At 39.7% G+C, this 12,979-nt stretch overlaps 1 protein-coding gene across 4 annotated transcripts in view; it reads right to left on the bottom strand.

Annotated features, from left to right (window-relative positions):
* fkbp15b (FKBP prolyl isomerase 15b) overlaps positions 1–12,979 on the bottom strand; it is a 32,641-nt gene that overhangs the window by 13,123 nt on the left and 6,539 nt on the right. For 2 of the 4 annotated variants that reach the window (XM_034871805.1, XM_034871801.1), the window contains exons 6-19: positions 12,308–12,406; positions 10,609–10,758; positions 10,007–10,075; positions 8,679–8,822; positions 7,596–7,735; positions 7,437–7,485; positions 6,898–7,014; positions 5,638–5,722; positions 5,384–5,475; positions 5,215–5,302; positions 4,689–4,798; positions 4,501–4,599; positions 2,792–2,886; positions 1,409–1,511 (exon numbers count right to left, since the gene is read on the bottom strand). In XM_034871805.1, the coding sequence (XP_034727696.1) occupies positions 1,409–1,511; positions 2,792–2,886; positions 4,501–4,599; positions 4,689–4,798; positions 5,215–5,302; positions 5,384–5,475; positions 5,638–5,722; positions 6,898–7,014; positions 7,437–7,485; positions 7,596–7,735; positions 8,679–8,822; positions 10,007–10,075; positions 10,609–10,758; positions 12,308–12,406 (1,440 nt within the window). Of the gene's footprint in view, positions 1–1,408; positions 1,512–2,791; positions 2,887–4,500; positions 4,600–4,688; positions 4,799–5,214; positions 5,303–5,383; positions 5,489–5,637; positions 5,723–6,897; positions 7,015–7,436; positions 7,486–7,595; positions 7,736–8,678; positions 8,823–10,006; positions 10,076–10,608; positions 10,759–12,307; positions 12,407–12,979 lie in introns of all 4 variants that reach the window. The other 2 variants (XM_034871804.1, XM_034871803.1) reach the window with 2 other exon arrangements.

Here is a 12,979-nt window from a genome sequence, read left to right as displayed (position 1 = left end):
TATGGGCGCTTTAAATCCCAGTGTATCCATTACTACCGTCCTGCACCCTGTTTGGCAGAATTGACCATTTACTGTCTCAGGGGACTTCTCTTTTATCTGTTTATCTCTTTAAATTGGCATCATTGCAAAATCAAGTTCAGGCAGAAAGGGAAGGTCCCTCCTGAGTTTAAACTGTCAGTGATAAACTCACTGCATAGCTATCTTTGCTTTGTTTTCTCATAAAAAGCAGCTGATAGACAAACTTTTGGAGCGCTGGCACAATTCGTTTTGTTTTCTTCTTTTGCAGATACTATTTGAACCCGGTCTAGTAACAGGAGGAAACAGGCTCACCTGGCCGGAGCCCAGGTCCTGAGGCAGTGCATGCTGAGAAGAGAGAGCAGTAAATGCTAAATTTTTCTCAGAGCAGCACTGCAGCGTAAATAACCAGACAGAAAGCAGTAGGTAAAGAGTGAAGCAACTTCTAATTAGCAATAGATTTGTAGCTTTAAGTGTCAGGAACACAAAGTAAATAATTAATTAAAAAATCTTGTGTGTGAAATCTAGATTGCGTAGAATGGGTGATATTGATGCATGTGTTTTTACGGTATTATTCTAAACATGTCACTTATTTCTAGAACAGAACCATGTATATCCGTGCTAAATTAGCTTTGCAAAGTAATTTTGCCAATCATTTCTGTCCTGTGAAAACCTTGTAACTCGGAATCGTCAACTTCTTATGAGGGACTGAATCCAGCTCTATATTTAAAACCTGTTATGGACATGTAAAATAAAAAGTGGAGGACTTTTGATTGATTAGTTCCTTTTCTGAAATTTCTGATTCTTACATGTTTAATGCAAAACAGTAGTGAATACATGCAGTTGAATATGAAAGTTATTTTAAAAGGTTGCAGGAAGGGACAGCTGCATACTCACACAGATTTAATTTTGTTCACTGTGATGTCTAAGTATTGATTCCTTATTGATCATTATTCTTTAGGTGTTAAGAGCCTCACCTATGCTCAGGCTTTAGCCGGACCGATTCTGGGTTTTTGTTGTTGATGCAAATACTGTTATATATATATATATATATTGGCTAATAATCTTTTTTTTTCTCTTCAGAAATGCATAACAAACATTTACGGTCCCTTAAATTTGGTATCTAAAGACGAAGATGTGTATTGAGGAGGAAATTGTACAGTTATAAATGAAAACATGTCAGTACACTTTAATAGAGTCTCTCAAATACCTCAAACATATCTTTGGCATTTCTGTACTGACATTTTTTGTTTCTCATCATATAACATATTCGCCTGGTCCTACCAAGGTCGGGCACAGACAGACAGACAAACAGACCAATGATTGTTACAATGGGAAGGCACAATCTACAGTCTTAATGGTTTCCTGTTCTCTAGTAAAAAAACATCCTCACCTTGTCCTGCTCAGCTTGCAGTAATCTGGCCTGGATCTGTTCACTAGAAGACTTGAGGGAGTCATTCCTCTGTTCCAGCAGCAGGTTACTCTGCTCCATGTAACTGAAGAAGCACATCACAACCACATTACATCAACCTCAAATACATTCAAGCTTGATTTATGGTTGCTAGTGGCTCCACGCAGAGCTTTTGCATTAGCCAACTTAAGTGGTCTGAAGTTCACATCTCTTTGGGAGATTAGACGGGCCGGCGTGTGTGTGTATGAGTGTGTGTGTGTGTGTGTGTGTGTGTGTGTGTGGGGGGGGTAGAGAAAGTGAGAGAGTGATGGGGATTAACTTTAGAGCTACTTGAGTCATAGTGACAGAAACAAAGTCTCTACACTGTGTTTTCTGACCACGGTGGGAAATCTGTAGCAGGAAAAGTAACCCCTCTCCTTGATTTGTTCATGTTGTTCATGGAGAAGGAGAACCAGGAAACGAGTCGGGGGAAATGCAACGCTACTAAGCCACGGCTGAGTGCCGTGGGTTGCCGCAACGTGTAGTTGCATTTTTTGGGAGATGCATGTCAGGGCCACGGCAAGGGTCCGTGTGTATGTACGTACCTATGTACAAAGTCATGGCGTAGATTTTAAGCAGAAGCATAAATTGTGTTAAAACATTCCAGAGTACCACTAGTGGTACGCAGATGTAATCTCTAATATATTTATTTTAAAATATATAAACTTGTAGTTGTTACATAAAAGGGTAACTAGCATTTCTTTTCAACCTGGACCCTTTTTCTATGTTTTTGTTTCTAAGTGACTGATGTGAACAACAATCTTTGACATTGGTCCAGTATTAATCTAGATCGCTGCAGTCGGCAGTGGTGAAACAAGCTACAAGTTAACAGGGCAATTTTCCAGCTTTTTTGGAAAAAGATTGGAAAAGATTATGGAAAGGATTTCTAAGGAGGTTGACCTTTCTGTTAAAGAGTAAGATCCTTTTTTTAAACATTAAAACAGCTAAAGCCACCAGACTCCATGTGAATAAACTGTATTTTTTAAGCATCATAAACTACACTTCATTCAAATTTGCCAAAAACCATATAAAAAAAATAAAAAATGGATAGCTGCTTCTGTATAATTTAAAAAAAATGACAAACCAATTTATGGATTATCAAAATAGGTGGCGGTCGATCTATTAGTAATAAATTATTAAAAAACTTATAAATGACTCAATTAATCTTTGCAGCTCTACAAAATAATACCATAAGTGACATAAATTTAGACATACAAGCTCCACATTATCATAAACATTTCTACTGAAATGACACAAGTGGAAATAATATTAGGTCATGATGCTCTGGCCTTCTGTCAGCAATGATTGTGACATTTTCTGACTCACCTCTGGTTCTGGTTGATGAGCTCCCCAATCTTGCGGTTTTGCTCCTCAATGCGAGAGCTCTTCTCAAAGACTTCCTTTTTTAAACATCCATTTTCCTAAAAACAGAATGAGTTTTCAGAATACAATTTCTTTTTTTCTTTTTTTTGTTTCAGGGTCAACCCAAAGCGAATAAGCAAATAAAAGGCCTTTGTAAAGTACAGCACAGCCTTTTTTTACAGTTGTTATGTGACGTCATTAGAGCGCCGTATAAGCAAAGGTTACCGACTTTGCTATTTCTATGGACTAGAAGAAGAAAAAGGTAAACAAAAGCATAACTGGCAGCAGCATTACCGTCAATGCTTCGATTTGATCCGATGTCCTACTTCGTCTGATCAAGTCTTTCATTAACCATAAAAGAACTCCTCTTAACCCAGTAAGTAAGTAACCTTGCAGTCACTCTGAGAGTCCTGGCATCCGGTTGTCCGCAAACTTGTCCATGCTTCCTGTTTCCACTTTGTTGCACGCCAATTTAAAAAAAAATTAAAGTGTCTCACGACCCTCTGTTTGCACACTCAAAGTCCTGGCACGCCAGCGAGATCTACGTCATTTTGACGTTACATACGCCCACACCACCTCAGGAGCGGCTAGCATACCGGCAGCTTAACAAGCTGTTCAGACTAGATTAAGGATAGCCATACAGATGATTTTAAGGGGATGGAAGAAAGAAGGGATGGCGTCAATCCAGGAGTGGGCTTGTGAGATGACTAGGGTGGCAGCGTTTGAAAAAAAAAAAAAAAACAATCATGTAAACATTTTGCCAGATTTGATGTCTATATTAGATGCTATGATGATTGAAGATGATTGCTACTATGTGGAAAGTACCTGAACTTTCCGGAGGGTTCCTAAGAACCTTTGTGTTTGGGATAGACTTGCATGATGGGCTTATGGTATTTCCATGTTTACATGTGTTTATTTGGGTTATGGTTCATTAGTCACGCATTGCCAGATCTTCCTCCACAGAGCTGCGGAGAATGGTCTGGCTAGTCCACACAGCATTCTGTAATGGGAGAGAAACTTGCTCTAGTTTATTAACGTTTACTGGCATTTCTTTAAACCCAACACAATCATCTTGGGTGGCGCTCAGCTCTGTATGGAGCCACCGTGTCGCTGCAAAATAGCCTCAGGAAGGAACTTGTTTTGGTGGAACGTGTACAATAAAAAGTAGTTTTAGTTGTGCAACAGAAAACTCAGATTGGACAGATAGTCTAGCTAGCTGTCTGGATTTAACCAGAAGAAATCTGAGTAGCAGTTAACCATAGTTCTCATTAATCCACCAGGGTTTGGAATGACAACACAAAAAAGAAGGTAACGGACAACCGGCCAAAAGTAAGGACATACAGCAGCAACATGATATAGAATCATGGTTTATTGACTATTTTGTTACTATTTTGCTGAATGGTCATGACTATTGTAGTTACTATCAACTTTTCTTGATATCTGTCGGGCTAGGTTGCAATGGCAGAAGGTAGGGGCTTAGTTCATGTTGCGAGTTGTTTGTTTTGTATTTTGTTAAACGAACATAAAAAAAAATAGTTCCAGTAATTTCCAGTACACCGAAAATGCCGTCATAAGACAATCAATATTTGTGTTGTAAAAAGAGGTGAGAGGAAAAAAATCACCAGTAACAGAACCTCTAAAACCACAAGGCACCGTACTATTCTGATGTGTACCTGGATAATTCTTTGGATGTTGTGCATGATCATAGAGGTTTCCATTGACATACTAGGAACAGCCATAGAAAGACTCCCCTGCCTCTGGAGGTCATCTATCTGTTAAAGATCAAAAAGACAAGAACCAGATGTATGTGCTTTCTTTTAAAGCTTCTTCGTGAACATATTTTTACACAAACAGTGTATACCTTCGAGGCTAGTTGATCCACTTTATCTGCAACTTTTCCAACAGATAACCGGATCTCTGTGTTGTGTTGTCGGGCCTCAGTCATCAAGAAGGAAGTTACATCACTTGAGCCTGGCGAGAACACCACAATTTCACTGTTACAATTTCTTTTTGTAACTGTTAACCCATTTAAATCAAAGGCAAAACTGTCTCACAAGCGTGTAGTTATATTAATTATCGACACTGCAGTTGAAGAGGAATTGCATCATAAAAGTTGTTAAATTAAATTAAAAATTCAAGGCACAATTCAATTGTATCTATAGTATCAAATCAGAACAAGAGTTATTTCAAGACACTTTAAATATAGAGTAGGTCTAGACCACGCTCTATAATTTGCAAAGACCCAACAATTCCAGTAAGTAAGTAGATTACAGGTTTACTTACAAACTGCACTACGTTTTACAATTCATTTTGTACAACCCTTGACATGAACACTGCGCTGGTTTGATCAGAATTGCTTTCCTTGTAATTGAATGGAAGACACTTACCCATGTATGGGATAGTTTGCGCAGGGTAGACCTGGCCAACAGGCTGCATCTGAGACGGAGTCATAGAGGTCTGTGTGTAGGAGTAAGGCTATGAAACAACATAATGCACGGATATAACCCGATTTGTCCACTTACTGATAAGTCAGTGCAAAATACTGGGAAATCTCACCTGAAAGGCATGGCTGCTCCCCGACAGCCCAGGCTGTGGGGGACCAGGGGGCATAATAGGAAGTAAGGCAGAGGGTGCAGTGTGAGGATGTACTGTTGGAAAAACAATCTATTTAATTTCAGATCAAACGCAAGAAATCTACCAAGAAACGGTTGAAACATACTGTACAGCATCATGGGAAACTGTGTTCTTTGTAATGAAAAGTAATCTGAGCTGTGGGAGGAATGAATATTAAACATGCAAAAGAAGCTTACTGTGTGCTGAAGCTGGAGCAGCAGTGGAGATCTGCACTGGAGATGGAGCTGCAGGCCGATCCTTTGCTCTGCTGCCACTAGTGTCCTAGAGACCAATGCAATAGTGGCAGAAAGTCATTATGCACAGTCTATTTTTGCAATATTTAGACATTATGTTGGTTGAGGTTAAATTCTGTCAGGACAGTTAAACCAACTATGTGTTAGTCCCTTCTGATTTTCCCGACCCTGTCGCTGCTCTTACTAAAGGCCTACATTTTCACACCAATTTACATTTACTTTTTCAGAAATCATAAATTACATAATTTCTTAAAACATCTATTTATTGTAGTTTTTAAATCAACATTCTAGTTGATTATAGTGCAATTATAGTCAATAGTGCAATCCAAATTTGGCGTCCCAGTGAGTATTTCTGGCAGCAGGAAGGTGTGTGTGGGATTGAGTCAAAATAAATTACAGTGTGTGTTCATCGTAATGAAGGAACATATCACCCAGTCCAATAGTAGGCCTCACTGATGCAGTTTTAATAGTTAACAATAAATAACAGAGGTAGAAGATGGATCAAACTTTGATTAGGGCTGAACACAGAATATTCGATGGGTAGGTATTCGATTTTCAACTTTGGGATTAGAATCCGTATACATACACACATATGGATATTAGGGATGAACGATATTGTGTGATAGCATCGACATCGCGATGCGCGCATGCGCGATGGTCACATCGTAGGACGTTGCAATGTATACATAATCCTTTTTTGCTGCTTGATAGAAGTGTAAACCTCCACCGTTCTCCTTTTACATGAATATTACCGTAGCCATGTGGGAAACGTGTGTATGTGACGTTAGTCCGACGGGGTTTGTCATGGGAAGTGAGGCTCTCCGTGTGTAGAAAAGTACCGTAGACAGCCGCTGCTGCTGATGCAGCAATGCGCATATTTTGATGGGTAGTCAGTGTAGCTATAGCAGTCAGTGTTTTATGTTTGCTGCAAATAAGAACTAAATCACCTGATTAATGCAACATGATCACAATGTCTCCCGTCCATTTCCTCCCGCAGAATGCTGCTACCAGCCAGGCTATTTGTATTTGGTACAGCCTTAGCTTTGACACGCACACACACAATACTTTTAAATAGGTTACAATTAGTGATAGTCTTGGCCTTCTTAAATGGTATTTGTTGACAAAGGATATATATAGAATATTGCCACACCTGTTCTTTAACATCCACAGAAAAACCTCCCTTTAAAAATTCTGCTGACCCACCTCAAGCTCAGAATCACTGGATTCAGGCTGGCTGGCGCCTCCTGTCAGGAAGGGCAACATTGGCTGGCCCATCTTCGCCATGCGAGAGATCAACTTGGCTTTAGTGGCGTCTGGATTCTAAATTTTGAAAAAGAAAGCTTCCATCAATATAGCAGCAAAATAACTAAATACATATAATTCCAGGATTGGCTAACATCAATCTAAAATTGGATGCACTAATACCAATAGGTTGATTCAACATGTGAATAGTGATCTCATTAATTTTGCCTTTTTATAAATGTGTTTTCTTTAATGGGTTTTTAATATTGAATAATTCTCAACTTATTTGAAATAAATCATTTTCTACTTTTTTTTCTTCAATTAAGCCTGCATACTGCCGTCTTGATATTTAAATATTTCTACTTATTTTGATTTTGTCATCGCGACTCACTTGTAAATGAGATCTTGATCTCAATTGGATTTCCTGATTAAATAAAGTATTTATAATATCAAAGTACGTCATTAATAAGAAGAACCAAAAGAGCAGTGAGGGAGCTTACTGCCAACTGTTCACTGAGTGAGTTTGACTTTGTGCGAAGTGGTGGCTCCCTGCAAAAAAAGAAAAAAGAAAAAAAAGGTCACAGACAAACCATCTTACAAGACACACACGTCAAGGATAACGCTGTTGACTTTTTCCTCAGGCCTACTGTAAATCTCACCCTGGACCAGAGGTGGCCAGCTGTACTGGAGGATCTGAGGCCAGATTCTCCACACTGGGTGCTGGGGAGGGAGCAGCAGAGCCTCTGGAGCTGGTACTGGTACTGGTACTAACAGAGCCATTGTCCTTGGAAAACTTCACCTTCAGCAAAAGAAAGCAAAGAAAAGTCGGTTGACACTTCATCAACACTACCGATTAGAACAACTCAGGAGCAGCAAAACTCATTTCACATACATAAAGAAGATTTAGATGAACTTGATGAATTACACAGTAGCATTTAATGAATTGAGGAGAGAATTTAGGCCGGTGGTACAATTTAACGGCCATGTGTTTTGTGTCGTGCATCCTAATTCTCTGAAGTTCCTGTCTTAGTATTTTAACTCATGCTGGAGGTCTTATGTTTAGCTGAACCCTTAAGGTAAACAACGATTTTCCGGGCCTGGGGTCCTAGGGTCTGGCTAGTCCACACAAAAAACATGCTCTTGTTTATTGGCATTTCTTTAAACCAATCATGAGTGTAGCTAACTTCCGCACGGAGCTGCTGTAAAATAGTCGTGCAAGAGAAAACTTAGAATGGACAGATAGTCTAGCTAGCTGTCCGGATTTACCCTGAAGACATCGGAGGAGCAGTTGACCACAGGTCTCAGAAATCCAGAGTTTATAATTCCTCAGATTATAATTCCAATATAAAAAGTGAAAGAAAACAGACATTGGCAAAAAGAAGGACATCAGGCAGAATTTCCTGTGGCACCGGAACAATCCCGGAAGTGAAAAGTTGTGGATATAGACTAGTCTATTATTGATGTTTTTACAAAGAGGCATATTTTTATTTTCTAATAACATGTTGGATTCATTTTTGAAAAAACTTTTAAAAAACAAAAACAATACTTTGGAGGCCCCGGACCCCTGTTGAAGATCTCTACTCTATGGCCTTGGCAGGATGAGACAGCTGCTACGTCTCCCGTCCTCCATGGAGACACAGAGGCAAAATACTACTGTGGCTGGAGGTTATGTTTGCCCCTGATGTTTAGTTATTTTAGAAAAGGTCAAATACAGGAGTAGAAGATTGTTCAGTGGTTGTTACCCGTCGAAGCTCTGCTTCCAAAATAAGAGTGCTGTTAGCCGGGACACGGTTGGGGACTCCCTTGGATCCGTAAGCCTGGTTGGGTGGGATGACAATGAGACGACGGCCTGCCTTCTTCATCCCAAGCATTCCTTCCTCCCAGCCCTGCTCGTACAGAGAAGGTAATAATACATAGAAATCATAAAATGTTAAATGTATGTTGTAATATATGCCTCTTCCTCAAAAGCCTTTTACGCTTTTTATTACATTACCATACTTCTTTTTGCAGTATCCGCCTTCACACTAAACCAACGTCTCACTATACAGGGTTGCTAGAGGTTTTACAAAGTCCAATTGAAGACTTTTTAGGACCTTTTTAAGACCTTTACAAACTAAATTTAAAACCTAAATCAGCCTCAAAAAAAGTCAGATCTCAGAGTTTGTAAACAACATCTGAAACAATTCCCCAATTTCCTGGTCACAATAGTACATTTGGACTAGTGACAGAAAGAACACCACCACCACAGAATTAAAAAAAAATGTAAAAACAAAATTCTGATGCACTCCGGGAGTATTTCAACTAGCATTAGTGGTTAAGTGATGGCATGTATTGTTTTGATGTAAGGTATTCTAATTTAACTATATGTTCTATTTGTGTGTAGGATGAAGGGAATATAACTTGTTATTAAACAGTGCATGCAGTCATTCCTGTTTTGTAAAATGAAAAAAACCTTGTAACATATAATAAATAATAATGAGCTAGTTTATTCCAAAGCCCTGTTTCCCCATTAGATTAATCATTAGTAGAAGAGCAAATGCAGTAGAGTCAATAAGAAAGCAGACATACAGGTATTTGTTTTCTGAACAATTTAAAGTGTTGCTGAGCAGAATATATCATGTCTACATTATCAATTATTTCTCAAAATGTCTTTCTTGCTTGTCCTCTGAAAGACCAACATATAATTTCCACACATCAAAAATTAAGACATTTTGCATTGTTGCAATGTTCCGTATTTCAGCATCACCGAGGCACAAGACACGTTGGCTGCTGTACCACCTGTCTGATTAGGTTTTACATCCTAACATAATCTGGTGGTAAAGTACTCACTTTAAAATTATTTCATATACAAACGTCATGCATTACTCGTAAGAAATAATCCAATATAAAAACAATATACTAAAAAACTAAAAAATATACAAACAGATTCAAATTAAATATAGCAATAAAAGGTTGAAGTAGAAAAAAATAAGAATATGTTCAAAAATATTCCAGTGATTGTATTAAAAGGTGATTTTTTTCCCGTGGGGATTGACTTTAAGCTGCTATTATTCTGTATGTTTTGACTCACTTTGATCACTTTTCCAGCTCCAACTTTCAGTCGAAGCAACTTGTCCTTGTTCTGGTTGGAGTCAAACATCTGGAAGGATATTTAAGAACCAGTGAGTTGTGTGCCATCAACGCAGGGTCCAACATTATTATTTCCCCCCCCCCCCCCCCCCCCCCCCCCCCCCCCCCCCCCCCCCCCCCCCCCCCCCCACCTACTAAATAACTGTTATAATAATTTATCCAACCAACAAACAAAAAGCCTATTCTGCAGCCAAGTATGAGTTCAGTCAGTTTAGTTTTGGATATACAATATAGTTACAGTGTCAAGGCAATGATACTGCTGCCTTCACCCACTCTTTGTAAACTCCCAATGTCAATGATTGTCATTAATCAATGTTGTGTGGCTGCGGCCGCTGGTGAAGGTCCACATTATGTGCGGACTGTTTGTGGTGGGTGGAGTGGCTAATTCTAGGCTTATGTTACTTGCTAGCGTGCACCAAACTGACTCCAATAAACTTGCCCAACATGCTTTTTTACTGGCCTACTGCTTATGTCAAACCCTGCATCAAAGGAGTTAAATGACAAAAGGATTAAACTGAATAAATAATGATGGAAGTGTGTGACCTGTCCGATGGCGTGGTTCTGCAGGAGCCAGCCTGTGTACACCACCTCCAAAGAGTCTCCATTCTCCACCGCTTGGCCTTCACCAAGAATCAGATCCTGAACCACCACAGTATCGAGGGAGACTGCGCTGTTTGCTTTCGCCAAACACACCTGATCAAATAAAAGGAAAGAGGTCATCATCTAATAGACAACATAACTCATGTGATTTGGCAAAAGCTTGCATCTCTTTTGGTCAGAATGATACAGGAGTTTTGAAGATTAATCCTAATACTTATGGATCTTGTGGATCAGCGTCTTTTGTAAAAGTTGTCTATGAGGCCCCGAATTCTTGCAGGTGGTATAGCTGCCCATTCATCTTGGCAAAATGCCTCCAGTTCATGCAAAGTCTTTGGTCATCTTGCATGAACCGCACGTTTCAGATCTCCCCAGAGTGGCTCGATGACATTGAGGTCAGGAGACTGTGATGGCCGCTCCAGAACCTTCACCTTTTTCTGCTGTAACCACTGGAGGGTTAACTTGGCCTTGTGTTTGGGCTCATTATTGTGCTGGAAAGTCCAAGAGCGTCCCATGCACAGCATCCGGGCAGAAGAATGCCAATTGTCTGCCGTTATTTTCTGATAACATGCTGCATTCATCTTGCCATCAATCTTCACAAGATTCCCTATGCCTTTAGAGCTCACCCCCCCCCCAAAAAAAAACATCAGTGAGCCATCACCATGCTTCAAGGTGGGGATGGTATTTTGTTCACTACAGGCCTTGGTACCCCCTCTCCAAAGATATCGCTTATGGTTGTGACCATAAAAATCTGTTTTGGTTTCGTCACTCCAAATTACAGAAGGCCAGAAGCTGTGAGGCGCGTCAAGGTGTTGTTGTTTTTTTGTGACATTGACGCAGTAAAGGATACTTTCTGGCAACACGACCATGCAGCTCATTTTTGTTCAAGTACCATTGTATTGTGATCCTTGCAGCAACCACACCATCTTTTTCCAGAGCAGCCTATATTTCCCCTGATGTTACCTGTTGGTTCTTCTTTGCATCCCAAACAATTCTTCTTGCAGTTTTGGCTGAAATCTTTCTCAGTCTACCTGACCATGGCTTGGTATTGAGAGATCTAAGAATTTTAAGTGATTGAACAGTACTGACTGGCATTTGCAAGGCTTTGAATATCCTTTTATATCCTTTTCCATCTTTATAAAGTTTCAATATCTTGTTACGCAGGTCTTTTGACAGTTCTTTTCTACTCCCCATGGCTCAATATTTAGCCTGCTTACTGCATCTACGTGAGAGCTCACAAACTCATGAACTATTTTTTACACAGACACTAATTGCAATTTACGAAGCCACAGGTGTGGGAAATAACCTTAAATTGCAATTTCACCTGTCAGTGTCACTTTGTGTGCCCGTAACAAAGCCCAACATTCAAGGGTATGTAAACTTTTGTTCATGCCATTTGGGTTATTTCTGTTATAAATATTGTTTAAAAAGCCGCCAAACAGCCATGTAAAAAGATATGTCTTCATATGATCACTATGCTTAAATCAAAGACAGTAATTTTGCATCAGTCATATATAAGAGCACAACTGTATATTGTAAAAGAAGCAAATCTGGTCAAAAGCATATTGCCCCAGCCCCTTTACTCACTCTGTTGGTCAAACATTAAATCGCAAACACGTTGCAGGTCTCCTCCTGCATCACTCACCTCTTTACAAAAGTCTGACGCAGCTTTCTCAGATTCAAACATCAGGGACCAGTTCTGCCTTTGCTCATCATAAAAAGTGCAGTAATTGTTTGGCTGTACCTGCAGGAGAGAAAGAACACGTGGTCAGGGACAAGACAAGGAACACTTCAGGAACAGCTCAGGGCCAGGGATTTTCTAAACTGTAAATTGACTAATGATTTACATGGTACTATGTCCCTGCGGTGCCAGCATACTGTACGTTGGACAAACCAGCCCAATCCTTAAACAACAAATGTCTGGGCATAAAACTGCCATCCGTACAGGCAATACAGACTATGCAAAACAATATGCTGAAGCATATCAAAGAATAAAAAACTGTATTGTCCATTCCTTTAGAAGGAAATTTGCATTTGGCATTCTGGCAACACTAAAACTAAAATACGATCTTAACTGTAAGGGGTAGCTTAAACAAAGACATATTTTATGATGATATTGTTAAAGATAGCCACAGCAGAGGGCACAGATGATTTCTTGTACCAATTTTTCTGGCTAGTAGGACCTTGAGCCTCCACCTGGATGGCAACAGCTGGAATGATGAGTGAAGGTGGTGATTGGGGTCATTATACACTCACCGGCCACTTTATTAGGTACCCCATGCTAGTAACGGGTTGGACCCCCTTTTGCCTTCAGAAC

This window comes from Etheostoma cragini, chromosome 5 (genome assembly GCF_013103735.1).
Source record: "Etheostoma cragini isolate CJK2018 chromosome 5, CSU_Ecrag_1.0, whole genome shotgun sequence".
Taxonomy (NCBI): Eukaryota; Metazoa; Chordata; class Actinopteri; order Perciformes; family Percidae; genus Etheostoma; species Etheostoma cragini.
Note: the sequence above shows the minus strand (reverse complement) of the source record. Positions and strands in the feature narration are given on the sequence as shown.